The sequence below is a fragment of the Strix uralensis genome, chromosome Z, assembly GCF_047716275.1.
Source record: "Strix uralensis isolate ZFMK-TIS-50842 chromosome Z, bStrUra1, whole genome shotgun sequence".
NCBI classification, from domain to species: Eukaryota; Metazoa; Chordata; class Aves; order Strigiformes; family Strigidae; genus Strix; species Strix uralensis.
The window spans coordinates 2,002,683-2,026,824 of NC_134012.1; the positions used below are offsets into that span (position 1 = coordinate 2,002,683).

The 24,142-nt window shown below is 41.4% G+C and overlaps 1 protein-coding gene across 6 annotated transcripts in view; it reads left to right on the forward strand.

Moving 5' to 3' along the window:
- ARB2A (ARB2 cotranscriptional regulator A) overlaps positions 1-24,142 on the forward strand; it is a 268,419-nt gene that overhangs the window by 176,701 nt on the left and 67,576 nt on the right. For all 6 annotated transcript variants that reach the window (XM_074856313.1, XM_074856309.1, XM_074856314.1 and 3 more), the window contains 2 exons: positions 15,942-16,058; positions 19,354-19,438. In XM_074856313.1, the coding sequence (XP_074712414.1) occupies positions 15,942-16,058; positions 19,354-19,438 (202 nt within the window). The remainder of the gene's footprint in view (positions 1-15,941; positions 16,059-19,353; positions 19,439-24,142) is intronic.

Sequence of the window (24,142 nt, forward strand, 5' to 3'; positions counted from 1 at the left end):
AATGTCTGGAAAAAAAGAGGTAGGAAACTGGCAGAAAAGGTCTCCCAGATTTCTTCCTGAGGGTCTTGAGAAGAAGACCGAGGAGGAAAAGGAGAAACAATAGCTTCATCGTCACTTAAAGGCTATTTAAATGGGTCTTGGTGTACTTGGGAGACCCTGTTTGTGCATTAAAATAATATTTGATGATGAGACTATAACACTTACCAAACCATCCTGCTTCTGAATGAGAAAACGCATCTTCGTGGTGGTTTAAAAGTGTGATTTATGCATGAAAAAAAAGCGATTTAGGTGCTCATCGTCTGCGATATGCACCATACCTCAGTAATGCGTTTATATTCTTTGGAGTATTTGCTGACAAAAGGAGCATGTTGTCTCTTCGCTTGCCAGTGAGGGATCTGTTGACTCCACAGCTATGTAAAAACCTCTCATCAGCACCTATTTTAATCAGCAAGAACTTTACTATAAATCATTATCAGAAAAAGCATTGTGCTACACTTTCATACCAATACATTTATTTTGAAATTAATAGGGAAAAATAATACAGAGCCTGTGCTTGAGATGGGCTAATAAGCGTGCCCATGAGACTTTCCTTTTTAAGCACTAAATGAAAGCTTTTGCATTGCTAACAGGCTACAAAAGTTGCTTAGGTAATAAGACTCTTTTTCTCTTATCAGTAAAAAAGAAAAGGGGAGGGATGGGATGGCTCAAGGGATTGGTAATCAGATTACAAAGTCTTTCACTTCTAGGTCACTGGTTCAAATCTGCCCCCTGTTTAGCAGTGACCAAAAGCTGTTCCCAGCTGATGGCTTTTCAGTAGCCTTTGTGCAGTGCATTAGTGATCTGTACCCAATGCCTGGTGAAAATCACTCCTCGCCGTTGCGTTGGGAGTCTCAACGCAGACCCTTTAAGTAGGAATAAGTGACCTGCTCACGCATCGAAGGGTCTGGTGGTTTATTTTTCAGAAGATAATTTTAATAAGTTAGCGGAGCAGCGCAGCTGAATCTGCACTGTCACAGCTGGTCTGGGCTTCGACAGCAGACCCCGCTTCCCAGCACTGCCACCATCACTTCCCACTAGCATCGCTTCATAAAAAATTGTTACCAGCTTACTTAAGAATTGGACTGATATCTCTTAATTTGAGCCTCATGGTATCACTCCAATTTACTTCCATATTAAGTTAGAATAGATAAAATCATAATTGAAAAAAAATACATAAGAAGAAAATTACTAAATTTGTTCATCTTAGAAGAAATATCATACTTATTAGTAAAATTGATTTTGACATATAGAGTGTGAAAACATTTTTATTGATGGTTTCAGTGCTGCAGTAACACTGAGGCTGCAACTTCAGTAGACTCTAATGCTATACATGACTAACACCACTACAATGCGCTCAGATAAATGTTGGAAAAGCTTCATAAAATGAAATACTGAAAGCAAGGGGAAGCAGAGAAAATGCACCAGTACCTGCAAAAGAGCCCTTTCGAGTATAGATTTTGTAATGCTGTTTCTTACTGGTGCTTACTGTCAGATATTTAAATGATAAGTTTATAGGCTTTGCTCTTGTCGGTGTTTTGAAGTGCTGTTTTCCTTAAGGTAGGGGAACGTTAGAGGACACTTGCTATAAAGGAGATGTAATTTCTCATTCATTAGTATATGAACCCAAAACGATGCCTCTCTGCTGGAGGTGCTCTGTACATTTCTATGGAAGTTGCTTTGATGGTTTAGAGGTGTGTTTGTGTCCATAGGGATGCACACAACCTGTTATATAACTGGCTTTTTCCCCGAAACTAACCAAGGGAAAACTGTATTTCTTTTGAGACAGCAGGCGTGCCACGTATAGGTTGCAGTAGATATTTTTGTACAGAATGAGATATTTCATCAATCCAAGCCTCGTCGGATCAGATGGGTCACATCAGGCGGCTCCCTCATTATTTGCATAATCTTTGGAGTTTGCTGATAACACCTCAACCTGGGAAAATACAACACGTGCAAGCAGAGCTTGGTGGGGTGCCAGCAAGTGGGGTGCACATCTGGCGCGGGGCTGGCACGGGTCTTTGCTCTCCCAGGAACAAGTCCTCCAACGCTGAGAGTGATCTGCCTAACGTGCTTACGGCTTTGAAACCGAAGCTGGAAAAGCGTGCTGGTAAAACCTGTGTACCGCAACACATGTTCATTACCCGTGTTTTGCAAGAATGGCTCGGGTGGGATTTATTGCCACTGTTTTCACACTTGGCCTTCAACAGCCAAGCTATCTGGCTTGTGATGCAGTGTGATCCCCTCCAGAAACCTCAGCAAGTGCAGAAAAAAAAAATCCATAATGATGTATTTATGATCCAAAATGCAACATCCATGTCTAATAAGGCTTTGGTATCAGATGTCTCAGAAATCCACGGTACTCGGAGCAGCCACTGTGTCCCACCACAAAGCTCAGGCTGTCCGAGCAGGAGCAGTGTCTCTCCATGTCCTAACACCAGGTGTTTCGTGAGCTGCTCGTAATGTTTTGCTCAAGCTTACTTGCACCTGCATCTCTGGCCCCATTAGCTGAGGGGGGGAACTAAAGTTAGCTGTACAAGAGGTGAAGGTGGAAGGGACTGCCAGTTTCATGGGGGTATTTGGTCCAGGAGCATAGGTTTGTAAGCCAAAGCCATTCATTTCAGAAGTTCACATAAAGGTTACAGAGGGGGGCGGGGGAAAAAAAAAAAAATAAAACATTGGCGACACAGCTGTTGTTAAGCTCAGGAAACTTCCTTTCAAGTCTGGCATAAACCTTCACTCCCTTTCCACAGGGGAAGCTGGTTTTGTTCCAGTGGTTAGCTCAGGTCCTCTGCTCCGAGGCCGCACCAGAGTATGTTAGGAGTAGGCAGACTCAGGATGGGTTCAGCAGAGTCAGGTTTGTGTATAATACTGGTTTTTTGTGAGTTTAATCATTAGTTTAGACAAGAATTTAGTTAAGCTGAGGTAACCTCCCAGCAAGGCATTTGTCCTGGTGTAATGATGCTTCTTGGTGCAGCTTAAACGGACCTTAATATGTCTGTAAATGCGTGCATATAGATTGAACTGTGATTTAGCACTGTGTGTGCTTCTAAAGTGTATCACCAGCTGGGGCACTCCAGTGGTACACCTCCCTCCCAAAGTGTGCAGAAGCCTTCAGGTTGCTGTGTCTAGCGAGTGGACTTATCTACTCAAGTCCTGGAGATGTGACCAGGATCTCGTCTTTGTAAGAGGACAGACATGGATGTCGAGGCTCCCCGAGATGGGACCCACGAACACTAACTGGTGTTTTGGTCCAGTTACATGATGACTTTCAATTGATGGTGGGATACAAGCTCCTCAAGCTTACTCGCCAGGACCCCGCTTTGCCCTGGGGAGGCTGGTGGTGCTGGGAGTGAAATAAAGACATGGAAAACCTACCCCGGTGGGTTTCATCACTGAAGAGGACTTTGGAGGAAAAGGAGCAGAAGTAAAGCTCGTGGTTGCTTTTGGTTTTAGCATTGCTTATGAACCTTACGAGATCAGAGGGTCATGGGGAATATCTTGCTAGTGATGTGTAATGGTTTGGAAATAAACACCAGGGGTGGCTCTGGCTGCCTTTGATCTAACTAAATGGCTATTATGTATATTCTATTTAACTTATTTTAAAATTAGGCAAAGAGCATACAGGAATGCTTCTCTGTGTGCTAGATGCTTGAACTTCCAACTGTGTGTTCAGGACCAAACAAAAGGGAAATGGTTCTCTTTCAAGGAGCTTATCATTTGGTAGATATATTACACAAAGCAGGCATGAAATGCTGTAGGAAAGAGGGACTGACTTTCTACCTTATCCCATGTTTTTAACATTTTGAATTTTTATTGATGAGGGCGAGAATTTGCAGATTTCACACAGTGTCTTTTGCCTTCCACGGTATCTGTGATTTTTTTTTTTTTTTTTTTTTTTTATTGAAGCGGGACTTCTTAAGTTGAAAATTATGAGCTCTTAGCTTAAAAAGATGGGCAAGTAGTTAAATCCACAGCAGGCCTTTTTTCAAAGTACACCAGAAACTTTGGAGAGTGCATGCAGAAAGTTTAGCAGGCGTCGCTCGTGCGTTAGCGCAGGGGTGGCTGATCTTCACGGTCCTGCGGCATCCTAACGAGCTCCCTGGAGATCCCACGCTTGTAGGACAAGGCAGCTGTTTCTTCAGGTCCTACCTGAGGACCAGAGACGTTCACCACAGCAGCTCTGCCTGGCTGGCTCGTCCTGCAGGGAGAGGGGAGGGTTGCCCAGTGCTCTCCACGCCATCCCAGCTTGCCCACTGGTGTAGCCTCGTTTCAGGAGCCAGCCGGTGTGGCTACGGAAAAGTCTTGGTCTGGCAACCTGGGTGCAACCACCAAAGGCAGAGTCCGATCCAAAATTCTGAGGATGATTTCTCCATTTTCTAACCATGCAAATAAACATGCGCTGCTCTTAACGTTCCGGAGTCTCTCTTCGAGGCTTGTGAGTACGAGAGTTTAGGTTATTTCACCATAGAAGGACCACGTGTGATAAATTAGTACCTTCCTACATAGGAAGCTGGGATTTTTCATGCTTTTTGTGCAGCATCTGTTGTCCTGACACGTAGGCACGACAGCACTCATTACGCTAAGAAATGACACTCCTCGTTCTTCTGTTGACTCATCACTACCTGGCACCACTTCCCTGACTAATGTCATAAGTTCTCGGGGATGATCTGTGGTATTTCACTAGCAGGCTCGTGCCGAGGGCGATGCGGAGTGAGTAGCACAGGTGTCTCCTGGAGCATTGCTCAGCAATAAAATGGTGTGAGCAAGCTGATGACCAGGTTGGTCCAGAATCACTGAGCAGGCCAGGAGGATGAACAAAGGGCGACTTCACGGCAGCGAGACAACATCCCAGTTCCCCACGCTGCTTCCATGTCCAGGGATGCTGAGGTGAAAGTTGTGTGTTGCTGGAGAGCAGGTCCATGCCCCCCGCCGTGTGGGTGGAGGGTCTGGGCTTCTTTTGCCAGCACAGCTGTGCCTGGCAGGACACGGACCAGTTAATTATGAACGTATACTGCTCGCAAGAGCCTGTTCTGTAGTCTGAATTGGGAGATCTTTATCTGAATCGTTTGTCATATTAGATTGTACATCCTCCAGGCTGCTTCGCAAAGCCCTTTCGCATATGAAAGACTTCCTCCTCTGTGGAGCCTCCTTAGCCTTGCTACTACTTCCCCATCTCACGAGTGGGTGGAAAACCTTGTTTGATATCTGATGGCGTGTCCAATGTCTGATAAAGAGGCCTGGTAAAAAATTACCCAATATTTCGCCTTCTGCTTTACTGTTTTTCCAGACTTTGAGGATGTCAGTCATATTGTGGTCTGCTTGGTCTTTAACTCGTTTTTCTGCCACACGTGCACATGCTTTTTTGGTGAAGGAGCATGCGCGCGGCAGCAGCGCTTTAGTGGGAAAGAAGAAGGAAGCTGCTGCTCCTCTCTTTTGGTTGCCTGCAGTAATAAATCACAATTTGCCATTCCCTAACCACAAAGAGAGTTACCTCCCTGAGTTTGTGTGACCCCAAAAGTTTCAGTTTACATACCCTCTTGCTCAGAGACCTTGCCTGTGGAGAGACTTTTCCTTCCTGAAGTTACTCAGAGGTTGCAAGAGTCAAAGCTGAGGCTTCAAAGGGCAGGAAGAGTGAGTGTTGTCTTATCCTCTGGCTGAAGTGGAAATCCAGCTGTCTGTGTTTAAATAACAAGGGCGTCAGACTCCATGTCCATCTGTGAAATGCTGAGCTTAACACTCAAGTTTTTCTCTTTTTTTTTTTTTTTTTAAATCTGGCCTTTTAATAAAAATTAATACACAGGCTGACATGTTTGCGTACACATACGATAAAACAGGGGCAACTTCTTAAATAAATGCTGGGTTCAGCCAACATCCAGAAATCTGTGGAGGATTTGCCCTTCTTGATGTTAAACTGGGGCAATTCTCTCTGTTTCTCTAGGTATAAAATGACATACAAGGAGACTGACTGTTTCATTGAAAAATGCACCAGCGTGAGATTTGCATAAAGCTGTAATAAAAGTTTTCCGTGTACCGTTCAGACAGAAGCAGTGAAGAAGTGATGCCATTTTACCCTGCTGAATTTGATACTTAACGTGTAAAAACAGTTATTTACTTGATTGTTTCACATTCATTTCACTAATATGATTGTTCACTTGTAGGCTGAGTTCTGGATTTACACATTTATTAAAACATGAGAAAATTACTTCCATAACTTACTTCAGGCCACGTTTTTCATTAGATATGAACCATTACCTTCGTGATGGTAAAATATCAAAACAAGACTCCAACCCCTTGTATCATTCCATTTTCAAGCCTTGCGTATTAATGGTTTTGTTACACACTGATTTTCGGGAGCAGTTTATTTCAGCTAATTTGTCATCACAAAGATTTAAGATCACTGTATTTTATTTAACTTTATCTGAGTAAATAAAATTCCAAGAACCTGTATATTCTGGTTCAAGGCTTTTAGAGGTTTTCAGCCCACATGATGCAAAAGAGGAGCCCAACAAGACAGGCTGAGAGTAAACGACTAGTTTTATTGACCTGTTTTATATGCATACTGGTTGTTTAGGTACAGCAAAACTGGTCCGCTGTAATTTAAAAGGTGTTCAGCTCAAGCAAGTGGCTTAGGAAGAACTTTTTTCCTGGTGTGAGAAGGGTTTATTTCTGTCCAGCCCCACTTCCTAATTGATTTGAAATCACCCGGAGGAACAACCTCAGAGATGTTGACCAGGCTCGAAGCCCCGGGGCTGAAAACGGTGTCGGCATGGAGCCTGACTGGGGAGCAGATGAGTGTCTCTGCCCTGGAGCAGTCGCATCCCTCAGATGGGTGGACCAGATGGCCGAGGTTGGTAGCAGCATCAACAACCCAGCTTCTATCTGCTGCCACCCTTTAGCGGAGCCTGTACAAGCTGCGAGCTACCGCGGCGAGTCTGACAGGCGGCGACTGGAGGAGTCGTCGTTACTCAATCATCTGTCTGCACCCTGAGACCCCACTCCTCCCTAGTCTGGAGCTTCCTACGGCTCCCGTCAACAGCCAGGAAACCGGCGGGGTTTGAAAACTCACTCATATTGGCTCACTGATGGGTCTCAGGCAGTGCTCGGCACCTCGCTCGGGTGTGACGGGGCACCTCTGGTACAACGTCCGCCATGCATCCCTGCGAGGGGTCAATGGGGCACTGACTGCTGCTCGGAAGTGCTGTTAAACTGTTCCTAATGGCCGCAAGATCGGGCTGAAAAGTCTGGCACCCAACCTACGTTCAAACAAGGAAACGTGTTCAAAATGACGGCTTGTGATTTGCCGCTGCTCGGCGCTGACTAGGGCTGTGAAAGTCTTTGTGAAAACTGAGCCCAGGCTAGCAAGTCTAGGGCAAGAGAGCACTCCCAGTTTCAAGCAGAGACACGTATGCTTCCTAGTCCACATAGATCTGGACCTTTCTTAATGCTCCAGCACTTTGAGCTTTCAGTCGCGGGTCTAGATGGTTCTGATGAAGGCGCTTTACTAATAGTTTTGGTTTATTTTATTTATTTTTTAAAATTTTTATTTCACTTTATTATTTAGTTTCAAACTAGGCACAGCACTCAAATAGCTATCCAGTGGTTCAGAAATCCAGGTAAACCAAGACAAAGCGAAGCTATGACCTACAGCATAAGGTTTTACTGGCAAAGGTGGATCAGCTAAGAGCTTGGAAAAAAAACGTTCGCCACCGCAGCCAAGATAACTATGTTAGCAAAACCTCTAGTGCAGGTTTCGCGTGGCTATTTCAACAGAGGAATGCTTTTGCTGGCTGAGCTCCTGTCATTTGGAGAGGTGATGCAGCCTCCTGCCAGAAAACCTCCTGCATCTCTATTAAGAGGATGCTGCTGACACAGACGCATGATAAAGCCAGAGCAGCAAAGGATCTTCTGCTGTGCCAGAGGTTTAGGCGTGATCGTGCACTCACAACATCTTCCACTACCCAAATCCAAATTAACTGTGAATACAAAATGAAATACAGCTTAGCAAACTGTGTGGATTTTTCAAATATGATTTTCCTGGGGCCCATGTGCTGCAGTGGACATACCCAAGCTACCTTTAAACCACCCAGCTTGAGTATCAGATGCTCTTCAGCATTAGTTGTGCCAAATACTGCACATGCCGATTTAGGCCGCTTCCTGGCAGCATAAATTGGCCCTTGTGGAGCTCCACGTTCCTAAGACCGGGCCATTTTTGAGCTTGTACGTTAGAGGCAAGCCAGCGTCTCCCTGCTGCAGTCAGCAGTGCAGGAACGTTAACACTTAAACTGACCAGGCTTCACTTTCTGTTCCTAGTTGAGATGGGTGGAAGCTGTTGACCCTTCAGAACTTTATTTTCATGTCAATGAGATGTACAGCAATTTCCCCAGCTCGGGTTTCCAATTCTGGGGCGGCAGGCTCCTGCTGTCAGGAGGGAGTACCAACAGTCTGACTTCAGCGAGACCCAGCTGTCCCAAACCTCCTTTCCCAGCTATCACTGTGGCTCTCCAGCAGCCCAGAGGCAAATACCTCAACCACCATCACCGCTGAAATATCTTGAGATGCGTTAAAGAAGGGATTGGCTTTCGTTCGCCTTAACTCGAGCTTCGGATGGGAAGCGTTTCACCAGACCCTCTTGTCTAACGTACATTTTTGGTCTGCAAGGAATCTTACCTGCAGAATGCCAACATTTTGTGCTCCAGATTGTGGAGGATGGCCCTTCCACCAGCTTGGATTTAGTTTGAGCTGTGGTGGGTGAGTGGTAGTGGACCCATCCAAAGGTTTTCACCCATGCAGTACCATACCAGTTGATGTTACGTTTTCTGTTGAACTGTTAGGGTTTGTTCATATTAGACCCGTTCCTGGGAGGTTTGTAAGCGAGGTGAGCCTGCATCCCTACCCGTGGTCCTGTGACCACAACCGCCTGTGTTTGGGAACTCGGTGTTCTCCACCTTATTACAGGTCCTTGAAGGCTTTTCTTCTTTAAGCTCTCTGCCATAAGACACTGGGGACAAGAGAAGCAGGAGAATTGCATTAATAAGTTTAAAGTTTTAATAAAGCTGAAGCCTGAGGCTTTTGTACTAGTGAACCATGAGTTTTATTTGTGCTGTTCACAAAATATTACCAGCAGAATTTTGTGTACAGGGGTTTTTTGTTGCTTTTCTTACTGAGCTGTGCATAAGGGAGATGACCCCTACGCTTGTTTAATCTTGAGTTATTTTAGAATTAAATATTTTTCTAATCATGATTGATTTTAAGAACTTATACCGCCAATGTGAGGTACGCATGGAAATTTTCAGTAGAAGTTCTGCAACAGAAATTGGTTTACAGTTTGAACTGTGACAAGTCCTAGACTCCAGATGCTCAAAAGCAATCTGTTCTGATATGTTCGTGCGTTATTATTACTGTTGCAGTGTGATGATCTATTGCTGTAGAAAGCTATCACAATTGTAGATGTAACATCCAATAATCTTTGAACAAAATATCAGAAAGTGCTTGGCTACAGTCGTTCTGTGATTGTATCTCTGCAGATGTTTTCTTTTGCTGTTTAAAAACTGGTCTGTATCAGATGCTTTGTCTCCTGCAAGCAGGGATTTTATCACATGTCTGTGAATTCATTTAGGGAAATTTATTCTTGTTGCTAATTGAAAACGGGAACTAGTTTAACTTTGGATTATTTATTATTTTTGCTATGTGCTGTTCAAGTGTAGCTGCTCAGTAATTATAATCCCAAATGAGTAATATTTTATGAAGACTTGAGGATCTAATTCCATTTTAAGATGTGCAAAAAAACGAGAGTATTTCAGAAATTCAGGAATTCTATCCAGGAAGCAGTGAAAGGTCTTGGGAATCCCAGACTGACAAACCTGCCCTACAGACATACGGAATTATGTGCTTCAAGGTGCAGAGGAGTCTTTCTCAGCTGAGGGAGGGCTCCAGTGCTACCACGCTGACAGACCAGTTACTTGGTGTGTATGAGACTGAGTGAAGGATGGTTGAAGAGGATCTTGAATGGCTGTAGACATGTACCAAGCTCCAAGGAGTGCATCTGAAGTTAGTGAGAAAGAATCCACAAGTCCTTCCAAAAGCGTTCAGTAAAAATTGCCCTCTCACGCCACCATTCCTGGCACGTGATTTCTTCTCTCTTCCCCTCTACCACTGCTTTTACAAATATTTCAGAGTCCAGCTGATGCCTTTTTGATCCACCAGAATTTCTGCTGCAGATTCATTTCACTTCTGGAAATCATTGAGGACATTTGGACAGGGGCTTCCAGTTCAGTTTCCTCTGAAAGGAATTCAGTTCACACACGCCAAAACCTCTTAGAGACTCAAACCAGTATGAGGCAACTGGAGACAATGGAGGACTTGCGTCAAAATTATGTTGCTCCAAGACAAATGCATATTGTAGACATGCCCATTCAAGCCCAGTGCATACCATGTAAACACCATGCCACAATTGAAATTGCGATGGAAAACAGGGGAAGTAGATGAAAGGTTTTTTCAAAAGTTCAAGAGAAAGTAAGATTTGGGGACTTCTTTTTTTTCTTTTCCAACCCATTTTTCCTCATTTCTAATTACAAGCAACTCAGAAGAGTAAACATCCCCCAAAGATGAAGTGGTGGAGGTTGATTTGGTTGTCTGAGCCCATAAAAATAAAATAGGCATGTTTTAACTTCCTTTTCCCTTTCTCAGAAGTTTGAATTTTGAGCCGTTTTAAGATTGTTAGAATAGATGTAAAGAGTATGGAATCAGTGCTGCAAAGAGTTAATCCCACAGGCCATTTACGTAAAGTCTAATGGATTTTCATGTTTGCAGGATCAAACCTGAGTCGCCTTTTAGCATACTGATGCTTTCATTTGACAAGAGTGCTATGCTATAAAATGTATACCAAAGATGAATTTTTATCATCTAATTGTATAGATACACCCTAAATATGCTGCATATGTAATATAAGGGGCTATGGTTTATGTGCATACACTGCAGATAATAAAGGTATCAATCTTTGGTCATGATAAAGTTATGATAAATATAAATGTACAGAGGATAGCCATCTGACATTACAGACAGTTTAGCAGTAGAACACATTAAATTGACCAATAAATCGGTAATTAATATATATGAAATGAAGGAATGTATTTTTAGGGGATTTCAAGTCCTTGCTCATGTACGTGATAGAGTTGAATACTTGTGTGAATTAATAATTGGCATTTTCCCTTGCAACGTGAAGGAACACATTTTCAACCACTGGCATAGACAGGACTTTCAGAAGGATGCCTGAATGCTTTCTGACTTGTTAGTCTGTGGTCTATGGCTTGCCATTCAAGGCAATCCAATATAAAGTAGTCATGGTATATGGTTAATAAATTACAAAAATAAAACTTCACTGTGACTACAAAGAAGGAACACAAAGGTAAAATGGAAATAGCAAAGATGGTTGGGAAGGTCAAGAGGACCCAGAGTGGTGTATTGAGTGATGCAGTTAAGAATCAAGAATCAGTTCACCTACCAGCAAAGTGCTGGTTTACCCACTTCTGACTATAAATGCATTCTTGGAAGAAGAAGAAGGAATTTAAGGACAGAGTGAGTGGAGCCGTAAACCATCCAATGAAGGGAGATGGCTTCCTGCAAAATCTATTCAGCTAAGAATAATTTAAGATTTGAAAATGAACAATGAGCTGGAAATTAAGTAATTCCTAGGAGGTGAAAGCTTCCTGGCTATGGACGTTACTGATGTACAGAGAGTACAAGGCATAAGATGAACTTTAGACAAAAACCGTAGGTCTGTGTTTGCAGTTGTTGCTTCAGTAAAAAACACCATTATCCTGAAAAAAAAAAATGTAATTTTTAGTGCTGTAAATGGTCTGTGGTCTATTAAATATCTTCAGTTTTAGCATGTCCATGTTAAAAGACTGTACTGGCTGCATAAATACTGTACTGTACTGGCTGAATAGCACTAGTTCTGGGAAGTATAAACCATGCATCCCATAGCGTCCGTCCCTTGGAGTTTGGTATAACTCTGTAGTTGTGTCAAATTTGAATCGCAGCTGGGTGCTGCGTTCGTGTTGAATGTTAATATATTTTACTCTTAATAATTGTGCTCCCTCAATTTTAAGAATTTATGTGAATTCAAAACGATTTCTGGAAGAGATAAATATGTTTTAACTGTGAGTTATCCATCCATTGTATCTGAGGCGTTTACTGAGTATTGATGCTTCTGTGGCCAAAAGCACGTAGGCTTCTTGTATCTTCTTGCAGGATAAATTATCATCCCTGGTAAGGGGGTCTGGTGCTTGAGCATCACCCGGATCTGCGCGCCTTGGTTATTATTATCAGTTGATGTCCTGCTGTAGCAGAGAACGTGAGCTGTTGTGGTAGATGATGAGTGTCCTGGCTTTGACGTGCTCCGTTGTGACATTTCTGTGTCGCTTAAAGGTGGACACATTAGACTTCTTGTTTAAGTGAAGGTTATACCCTTGATCCTTTCTCCACTTGATGTATTGTTTTTGCCTATTTTCTTTCCAAGTTGGCTCATAAGGGCTTGGCTGCTGGCCAAAACTTATTTCTTCTGGGCTGGGTATAGAAAAATCTGTAACTGAAGCTCAGTTAATCCCTCCAATCCCTCTTTGCTGCTGCATCCATGAGCCCTTGTCCTGACCCCAGCACTGTGGCTGAGTTATCAAAAAACCTCGCCTTGTCAGCCTCAGTCTCTTTGCAGATCTTTGTGAAGAGAATACCATTATGCAAGCATCCACAAAGCTGAGCAGCGAGCACCAGCAGCATGTTGGGTATTACATATTATTCCCTATATCATATATGATCTGAAAAGCAAAGATCGCGTGTACCCTGTGAGGAAAGAGTAGGAAGAGATAGTGATCGATGGCTGCCAGTTCTGCCACCTGCGTAAGGAAATTGAGAATTGCAAACCTGAGCTGGGTCTAGAAAGGGAGACGGGAACTGCACGTCTGCATTTCCTTGTGATTTGAAGAAAAAGGTGATGTTCTTAGATGAACTGGGTGGCTAGTTTTCGAAACAGAAATGTGGGACACAATAGCTTGAGAAAAGACTGCTTTTCCAAAGCAGAGCGTATTTTTTCCCCTTGCTGGTCATTAGCAGTGCTTCTGAAGACCAGCTCTTTATGGAGGAAGTCATGCTGGAACACAACGAGCTGGTGACGATTTTAAGCTTCCCCCAGCATGTAATAACTCCGAGTAATTGGTAGGTACGTGCGCTTCAAGGACAATGATATTTTTGCTCCTTTGCCCGTTTAAATCACAGCATTTTGTGGAAGACGGTGCAGCCAAACGAGTGCTGGAATGCACAGCGCTGGTACAGGAATATCAGTGCTTATGGTGGGTTTCTAAAACTTATTCAGTATACAGCAGGGTTTAGTGCAAGCTCTGTGCGTGTGGCTTACAGGTCTTGATTTTAGATACTGTCTCTTTCAGATAAGTTTTTTTCTGGTAGGATTTCTGAGCCGCTGCTACAGCAAATACATGGAACGGAGGGTCTGGTCCCCTAACCATGCTGCCTGTGAGCTGGGTTTAGGAGAAGCCTAAACTCAAGCTCCTGACCACTAGCAGGACCTGCAGCCCTTCAGCAGAAGGTCCTTCTGCAGGTGTTGTCCTGTTTAGAGAAGGAGGGTTATGTGAAGGTAAAGCAGTTAGATTGTTGTGATGGCTGGTAAGAGAAAGGACTAGCCACAGCCCTCCCAAAAGCAGCCTGGTTTTCCCCTGCAATCAAAGGGTCGTCTCTTCCGTGATCATCTCATGCACGTCGCTCTGCCTGATAAAGGGAATGGTAAAGCTGCAATCTAAAAACCAGTATTTTCAGATGTTTGGCAGATCTGAACCACATTTGGGATCTGTAATTGTAAAGAGCTTCGAATAGAGTAGAATATTGCAATTGAGATATTCACAGTGAGTCCCAAGTTCTGCTGAACAGGGCTGGTTGAAGTTCTGAGTGGCTCGGCCCTTTGAGAGACAAAACATTTATCAGTGCTTAAGATGTCCGTAAAGGTTTGGAGAGGGGGATTGTAGCATCAAAGCCCCTGTTTTGAGGCTCCAGCTTCCTCTGGAGCTCAGGGGTTTCTTCCCCAGTTTAGCAGAATCACTGCAACGGCCTGAAGATTGTCCTGAGAGATTCACTATTCTTACGTACATTTCATAATGGAGGGCCTTTTGCCATCTTTATATTTACAGTGAAATTTAATGCTCAGTATCAGATGTTTGGCTGGAAATGTCAGTATTGTGTTACAGCTGAATGAAGCTCAGCCTCTTACAATAGATGGTATTTTGTCCTAAATGTGTGATTTTGTCCCCTGCGCACGTACCTGTTATGTCCCATCCTCCCAAAATTCTAGATACTGAATGTGCCCCAGAGGAGGGTAAGCGATGGAAAAAATGGTATGTGTGAAAAGGCCTCACATGAAGAAAAATTACTGTTAAGAGTTTCTTCATACACATTTGCCCAAGATGTCCTAAGCTCAGCAGAATTCCTGAGTCGTGTAATTCTGACACAGAGGCAGAGTACTGTCCACCTGATTTCGTCTGGAATGGGGAGCTCTGTGTTGACACTACTTGGCCAATAGCAGTGAATATTTTTCCCTTCGAATATTAATTTGGTTACACTGATTTTAAAATATATATAATGTAAACCAAAACCAAAAAAAAAGGCAAGATCGGGTAATTCAGACTGTCATACTGTGGCTATGTGGAATCGGAAGCAAGAGTGTTTCGCCTGAAGTTTACTTGTGTGATATTTTGAAGAAACTGAAAGATAGATTGCGTAAGGTATGGATAAATGCTACTTTTGTATCGAAAATCTGTATCAAGGTGTTTATTTTGATGTTTCTGATGCAAAATATAGTTCACATCCCCATTGTAAAAGTCTCTTTTAGAGCACTGTTTTCAGAGGTGCAGCCTGTATGCTGATAAGCAGTTACTAGAGCGTGAACAAAGAATGCCTGGTTTTAGAAATCTTGTATGTGTTGCCATTTATACAAAAGGAAGCTGAAAAAAAGCATTAACTTTAGTGCAGCATACACAGTGATAAAGACACTAGTTGCGAAATGCTGGTCTTATAAGTATAATTCATTATACTTTCTTTGATCCAGTGTTACAAATTAGGGTCACTCGTGTCAGGAGATTAAAACCTTTTTGTCTCTCTTTGATATCAAACTATTCTTTCCCAGTCCCTTTTATCTTCCAGAGCAGCGCTGAATTCCACAGCATCTTTGTCAGTTCACTCGTATTATTTGCAGCAATCATTTAATTGGTTTTAAAACTAATATTATTTAGTCATACTGTCATTTGCAACAACAGAGGCTCTTTAACATCCTAAAAATGTTGAGAGGTTCTGGCGTTAGCTGGGTAAGCCTATATATGAGAGAGACCACAAAGAATTTTGGGACCATGGTGGGAGTGCAAGGTAGCTAAATTGGATAGAAAAAGAAAAAACCCATACAAGTCAAAGTAAGATTGTACATCAGAAAAACTACAGCAATCTACTGAAAATTAGTAGATGATAGTCATGAGTAGCTTACAGTGAACCACAGGTACCAGCTTCCCTGAAGCACAGAAATAGGAACTTGGAGAAGCTTGTAAAAGGTGTCCTCAGGGAATCTTCCATTTTTTCACTATGATACCTTTAATCCTAGAATTGTCAAGCCACATGGAAAATAATAGGACTGAATAGTTCAGTCAGTTAAAAGTTAGTATTATTTCTTTTATCAAAAATATTAGGTCTTTCTGTGTTTCTGGAGCTGTTAGCATTTGTATAAACTTTAAAACAAGTGAAGTCAAGTATTGAACCTGTATTGCTCTTTCTTTTTTAATTTAAGATCATTATCTGTGACTAAGCAGACTCTATTCAATAGAAAGAAAGAACTTAAAGCCAATATTTTTTAACAGATGATTCAACGAGAGGCAGAAGTAAAGAATAAGGTAACTGCTGTGGCGTTGACAGACTCTGTTCACAATGTGTGGCATCAAGAAGTTGGGAAAACTATTCGAGAGTGGATGCGAGAGGTGAGGCCAGTTTTTTTAGAGAGTTGGGGTATATATGTCTGTATGTGGCTCTATAAACATGTCTTTATCTGCTGACCTCTTCTATTTCTTTAGGGTGTGAAAGACAGCACATTACAGGACCATGGAAATTGTGTGCCCATACCAGCCCCTAAAATAACCGAGATTAAAGCCATTTCTGAACTTCAAAGTTAGCAGTCAAAATAATAAGAATGAAGTCCAGTGTTTCTTCCTGCTGCACAGCAATATAGAGACATGTACCAAGACAGCCCACGCGTTGCCCCACACCTGCAGCAAAGTCCTGGGCACACCCAAGTGCTTCTGGCTTGACCTGGCAATGGTGGAAAAGCCCCTTTAAGCTCTTTGTTGACTCAGTTTGATGATTTGCACAACTAGGAAAAAATCCAGCAGTTTTATGAGATATCATTACTCCTGAAGTGCTCCAAGGTTTTCTGACAAAAAGTCAGAGTATTTACTACTCTACACCTACCCAACAGCTAGTTGGTGCAAAGTGATCTGGTGTTAGTTGATGGCCATCAACCACTCATTTGCACCCTTGGGTGAAGGACGGTGCCATCCATTCGTTATTCATTTTATACCTTAGTGTGGGGCTGCTGAGATTTAAAAATCATATTTTTTACAGTAAGACCAACTAAACTTCCATTTATGAGTCTCTTCCTCACCAGATCAGGCTCATGTCTGTGTTTTCTACCTTCCCGTAGCAGAATGCTAAAACAATAGGGGCACATGGCAAATTTAAACTAGTCGCGTCCTGGATGTCTTGTTAGACTTGACTTTTTCCCATGGATTTAGTGAAACTTTGTGTATAGACTGCCTATTCCTGACTTAACCTTACAGTTTTATAGGCCGTGACTGATGGGAATAGAGAATCACCTGGGATCCAGCCTGACAGCTCTGACTTAAATGTTAAAAATATAAAGAATGGTAACCCCTACAGGCTCTGTCAGAAAAATCCCCATTTTCTTTATAGGAAATCAAAACCTTAAAATATATGTTATGTAGTAAAACCGAAATTTTAAATCCTCTAATTTGAATCTGACAACTCCATTTTTCTTTAAGCATTTAGTCTGAATAAGACAAGTGCATTACCTTTAATTTCATTTGCAGAAAGTAGATCTTAAAGAATAAGTTAAATGATTAATGGCCTAAAAAGTGGATGGAGTGTCATAACTTACATTAGCATTGAAAATCTCCTATAAGAAAGAAGAATTTTACATATGTGAAGTGTGGCTGAGTGGTATTAAGACTAGCATATCACCTGGATATCTCTTACTTTAATCAGGTTTAAGGCTACTGGTAAAATGAATAATAATTAAAATATACACCTAATCGCTGCCTGTCTGTAGGGCTAATTGCTGTCATTGAAAGAATGAATTGTTAAAAAAGTAATTCTTCATTGGAGCTATCTCTCCTGTATCATTGGTGGCCTATTTTTAGTACCTATAGAAGTCATGATTTTTGAATTTATTAGGAGCTGTGATGAATGATAAAACAAATCATCCATTTACATATCTTGACACTGCTTTCGAGAATACTTATTTCTTACAGGCAAGTGTCACATTGTATATAAAAGCTGGTTAATTGTGTGCTAATCTTCTGTATTATCTCCAGCTCTCTGATGTAGTGTTCTATCAGTAGTTAATATTAATTTTACTTATTTCAAATGAATGTAATACTTCATAAAAATTCTACTTCTTTTATAATTTCTACCATCTTACATTTGCAATTTCACATTCAGCTGTTAATTAAAATTATACATGCAAATTGTAAAATGTATAATGCTTTACTACTTTAAACCTTAAAGCCTTTGTGAAATACTTCCATTTTAACCATTTTGTACTAAAAAAGTTACATTACTGGGTAGTGTGTTTGTTTTCTTTTTTTTTTTTTTTTTCCATCGAGTTCAATAGTTTCATTGATCTACTGTTTCTTACAAAAATCTGCCATGCTTTGTGAACTTCACTTTCTAATCTCATACAGCAACCCTTCCTTTATGTTGTTCCTGCTCTCCCTGGTCCCAGAACAGTAGGGTTGCCTTGACAAATCTATTCAAAAGCCATTCCTCGCCCTTTATTGGTGGGGACTGAAGCCTTTGAAATTCTCTCCTCACTGCAACACAGCTGACATCTTCTTCCAGACAGAATGAATTAAGGAAATACAATAAGACACTTGATCTACCAGTCAAGGATCTTTCCACAGTGAGGACGGACTCCATGGTGCACAACTAGGGCAGCAAGCATCTACAAATACACAATACATGCTTGTTTACCAGAATAGCAATCGTCCATTTTTACAATCATGATTGATGGGATGATTTTTTAGAAATCTGTCTGAAAATTCATTGGGTCTTTCCAAAAAGTTGTGCGGGTTTTTTTTCTTTTTCCCTTAATGAAGTTAGTCAGGTTTTCAGAAAGGGAAAACTCGGATTTGTAATAAGGGAAACCATGTAGATCTTGTGGTTCAGCTGGCAATCCTGTTAAAAATGTAGTTGCTTTATAATTAAATCTTCAATTCAGTAGATTTTGCTGTAATTTAAGCATATTTTATAAAAAAATTTTATTCAATACTTTAATTCATAGACTCTGAATAGTTACCATTTGGAGGAAAACATTTTAAAAATTCATGGTAAATTCATCCTACTCAGAGGTTCAGGAATGAAAGGTAAATGTGAATGCTTCCTGAGCATAATTCTCCAAAGACCAGTGTTTGCATTTTTAAATGTTCATGCGCCATTCATCTCAGCTATATTTCCAATTATTTGAATATTAATCTGCTGTCGTGGTGGCTGTCATTCATTTATAATCTGTTGGTCTGCGATTTCACAACCATTCTTTCCACAGCGTATTCCACCCAAACACCCTGAAAAATTCTGATTTTTTCGTGTTGGCAGGCGAGCAGGCTCGGTCTTTATATCAACACCAGTTTAGCAACTACAGACAGGAAAAACTTAAAACGTGCGGTGGGTGGTTCAGGCGCCAGTTGGTCCAAGCACCTGCCTAAGTCCACTGGCACTCAGAATTAGCACTTAGAGACAATGCTATTTAAGCACAAGTCTCCTGAATTATGGTCTTTTTACTTATTTAGCATGAAAGTATGATATTTCATCGCCAGTTAGTGTGAATGAGCCAGTGTAGTGTACATTCCAGTCCCTCTTGGGACTGCTATGTAAATTAGTTTGAGTTATTTTGATGCGATCATTGTCCCTGCTTACAAAGTCTGTATTTATTTTTGCTCTGAGTTTTTGGCTTACCCCAAAATTGCCTGCCTGCTCTTACAGAAGTGCTGTAACTGGGTGTCCAGCTCCGAGCCCCTGGACACGTCGGTGGAGTCCATGCTGCCGGACTGCCCCCGCGTCTCTGCAGGTACGTCCGTTTGCTTGCAGCAAGCCAGCATACCTATTTGTGCCCAGATTGTTTATTTACAAATGCATTTGGCTCTGAATGCATTTTAACCCTTCTATGGCAAGATGTGGTTGAAAGCATATGGCTGCTGCTGCTTTGTGCAACCCACTGTTAATACTTTTTTTTTGCTCTGTGTGGGATTTAAGTTCTCTTGTCTACTTGTAGCTCATATTTTTCTAGTCTTTTCTCTTTGGCTTTAAGCAATTGGCGACATTGTAGGTAGGAGCTTAAGAAAAATAATGGAGATGATGAAAACTGGGAAATTCATCGCAGATCCTTGAATAAATGTCTAACTATGTAGGCAAGAGGGTTTTAAAGGAGTACATTAACGGAAGGTACAGCTACATGAAATAAGACACTTTCCTGAATCCTGATCAGCATAAGTCTAGTTTACATAGCAAATTATTTACAGCATCCAAGAATGTTGATGTGAGATTTCTGTTGTTTTGGAAATACTCAGCTATGTGTTTTCATTAATGAATCATAAGTCTTAAGGAGCACATGAAATAATACACAGAGACTTTTGTTAATGTGTAGTAATTCCAGAAAGTAGACGTAGTTGTCAATGTAACAGGAAAATCTCCAATCTCTGTAGGAAAGTAATCTAAAATACATAAAGCTGTTACTGAACTTTCATGTTTGATTATCAGATTTCCTAAAAGCCATAGGTAGCGTATTTCTGTAGAATATAAAATCAGGTTCAAAGGAAGACACAGCCTATACAATATTAATTTAAAAGCTGGAACAGTGTTTGACCTTGCTCTGTGAGACGCAGTTATTCGTTTGACAAGTTAGAGATTCATATCTGTCTGGATTTGTGAGGTTGTTAATGAGACCTAACCTTGCAGATGAAATTTAGTTTACTGCAGGATATTTTTAAGGCTTGGAAAATTCAGCAGTACTTTGTTTGAGAGCTCACAACAACCGGAGACCTGTAATCACATTTCTGCTGTGGGTTGGGATCTAACCATGCAGATCATCAGCTCTGTACAGACGCAGTGCAATAGCGTTGACATTGCTCTTTAGTGCTTAGGGAAACGATATATTACTAAAATTTTCATAAATTCAACATTCGTTTACCAACTTTTTGCTCCTTCGGGGTAGAGTACTGCGGTTTGAAAGAAAAGCATTGTTCAGGAGTGGAATTCTTTAAAACAGGATTAACTTGCAATCTCTGACGTCTGTGTTGCTGTTGTGGAAGAGTGCGTGTTGTAGAGGTCATTTCAGTCAGGTGAGCAGGGGCTTAGGTAGCAACCAGTCAGTATTTGCAGTACACTTGCCAGCACTGAAAATCCTCCATCTGAGCTTCTCTTCTCTGTATTCATCCCACGTAAATAACGTAAAAAGTATTCTATAAAAGAAATCCTAAGTGTTATTTAAAAAACAGACTGATGCTTTAATAGGGATGTGAATAAGTCTTAATTTTACATTTCTTTTGAGGATGGGTCGTAGTAGGCATAATGTTTATACTCCACTTAATGAACTCCCAGCTACACTGAAGTCTTTGGCAGAAGAGTTAATTTAAGTGGGGTAGGGTTTCAGCCAGTAAAAGTTGAAAGCGTTGGCTATTTGTATTTCATGCATACGTACAACGCCACTAGACAAAGATCACTGATGTTTTAGAAGTTCTCGTCAGAGATTGTGGGCAGTGATTTAAATGGAAGCTCACTATTTCTAGGTTGGTTCTTTGTAATATAAGGACAGTTTAAAATAGTATAGCTTTATGTGACTACTGCTGAATTATCAATTTGCTCATATGCTTTTGTTTATATTTCTTGTATTCATGTCTTACGGACAACTGTAAGACATTTACAGAGGAACAAGTGAATAATTCTTACAGTGTGTTTATATGAGCAATAGCATAAACCTGCATTAGGGTAATCTGTAATAAATTTATGAAATGCTACTAGATGTAGAAGCATTAGTATTTAATGTGAGATATTTCATTTCACTCGGTTCCTGAGAATTGCAGTACTGAAATAGCCCACACTCAAGTACTGGCAGCATTGCCCTTGGTATTTCAATGAATGACAGTGAGAGCAATCAGAGCAATGAGAGGGGATTTTTTTAAAACAAACCTTCTGCAGAAGGAACGTTCACTTTTCTGCTTGGAACCCCATCTTTTATCTGTGTTTGCACTGAGGAATAAATTCAGGATTAACTGCCTCTTGGTCACATCTCGTGATCCAGCCTTTCCAAAAATGGTCTGATATTCAGCCATTCAGCATCTTGGGATTTACAGGCAGCCCCCAGATTGTTTGTGAGCAGTGCCTTTGGATTATGTCACAGTCTCTTGCTTGCATTTCCCTTAAAAATCACTAGAGAGAAATAAATGGCCATCAAACTGGAAAGACAACTTGTATTTCCAGACAGGGTTCTAAAGCTTTTGATTAGAGCATTATTGAGTAATTCAATTGTTTGCTGTAATTCATTCTGCCTTACCCAGTTACAAAAAGGGATGAATACACTTTAATAATTAAATGTTGTGGGCGTGAGAACAGCAACAATACAGAATAAGTAAGCCATAGTAAATCCATTCTCTCTCCTCATGGCAAGAGGTGGGGTACTGCAATGGTCCCACGTTCATGGCCTTTCCTCCATCTCTCAAGGATTTGGTTGCATGCTAATGTCATAGTTTAATGTCTTCCTGCGACAGGTTATCCTCACACCAAAGGGATTGTCCTCTAAAATTTCCCGTTTAACACAGTTGTCCTGTGTGGTATATGTAATCCTAAAAAGCCTCCCATAGTGTTGAGAGACGTATCTCCCAGGTCAGACATCTTCCATCAGACCTGGAGCTCCCGTTGAGACTATCTGTCCAACACTGCCCGCTTCGTTACTCTCCCCTATTTTTCCGACAAGAACAAGGCGTTCTTCCCTGTCAGAGAAGAGTCCACCACTCTCCCTCTGTCATCTGTCTTATACCAGGCAGGGTTGTCCAGCATCATTCCCCTCTGCTCTTTCTCTGGCTCACAGCCCTCTCTGGTTTCCAGATTTGGAGCACTGCATAAGTAAGGTCCTCAGCTGTGGCACTGTCTCCTTGTTGGCCTGGAGGAACCCTCTACCAGTCTTCTGCCTTCAGTCTATGTTAAAAAAACTATCTCCTATCCTCTTCACTTTCAGCCCTCATTAAGGACCTCTGTTAGACCTGAGGTCATCTTCTACCTCAGTCTTAATCCACTTTCCTAATGGAGTCAAACCAGAAGACCTCCCTTCTGTCTCAGAGGAGATGGATCCATTTCCTATCTAAGACATAACCCAGCACAGGGTGGAGAAGGGTGAAGACTTTAAAAGCAGTTTGTACGTAAAAGATGGCCACATAAAATGGAGTAGGGCTGGGAGTCTTACTGGTTAGGAGATTAGAGGTCAACATGTAATTTGACACAGACAATGGGATAAACGTTCTAATGACAGGTTGTATCGTGTCACCATAGTTGTAGTTCACTTAATGTCTCTAAGACCTTACGACATTTCACCTAGTTCTGGAGCCCTTGGGAGGCCATCCTGCTGAAGCAGCTGCTGGGTGGGAATAGCTGGAAGAGAGGGTGGGAGAAAGGAGATCCATGGATCTGTGGCCATCTCTTGCTGCTCAGGAATTAAATTACTTTGATTTCAGGATAGTGGCCTGAGCATTACCCCACGAAAGGCATTGTGGTAAATTTTGCCAGGTAAACATGCCCTTTGTTTTCCTGAATAAAAATATTTTGGGGTGGCTCATGGGGAGCACCTTAGTGTTTGAATAAGATACATTACTTGACTCATATGTTTCTGCCAGTGAAAGCCTTTTATTTAGGAGAGTAAACTTTGCAGTATTTTGCGGAAGTGGATATGCACCAACACTCATTTACATAATCAAATAAAAAGAAGTTATTGTAACATTAGTAAAATGAATTGCCTAATCAAATCCTCTTAAAGCCTTTCTAGTTGACCCCCCAAATCACTAGTTATTCTTTTAACACTTGCAGCCAGTGTAGTTAAAACATTGTAAAATAAGGAAATTATAACATCAAAAGACAAACAAGATGACACAATGGAATGAAACGTTGACAGTAATCAAGAAAAGCTCTATTCACAGAGGAGCCTAGACTTGAATATATGCCTCTGTAATAAAGAAAAAAGTGCAAGAATTAATTCATGTAGCTGAATGAAGTGATCTCAGGCTGGCGGAAGAAAAACAAACTCTTAATTTTGAGGGACAGGTATGACCCATGCTGCTGGTGCTCTCAGCAGTATTCTGAGTGAGTCCTCAAATACAGTTCCTGGTATCAAACATCAAGCTTGGCTCTCTATAGTATATAAAACATTTCATTTCATTTTAAGCCTGGCACAATTATTTATTTTTTTTAATTCAGAAAAGATCATTAATATTTTTTCTAACAGGCTACTGCAGGTGTTTGTGGTTTTTTACAGATAAATAAATAGAAGGGCAGAATGGTTGGGGTGTGAAGGGGTCTCTGGAGGTCATCTGTCCCAACTCCTGCTCAGGCAGGGCCACCTGGAGCCAGCTGTCAAGGACTATGTCCAGGCTTCCATAAGCTCCATTGCATGTCAGTAAAGAAACCGTGCTCATGATAATTAATATTCACATAAAGTTGTGGGGTTTTTATTGGTATACTTGCTCTAAAAGCCACCATGCTGTAACCCTGTGGTGTGCTGGATGGTTGT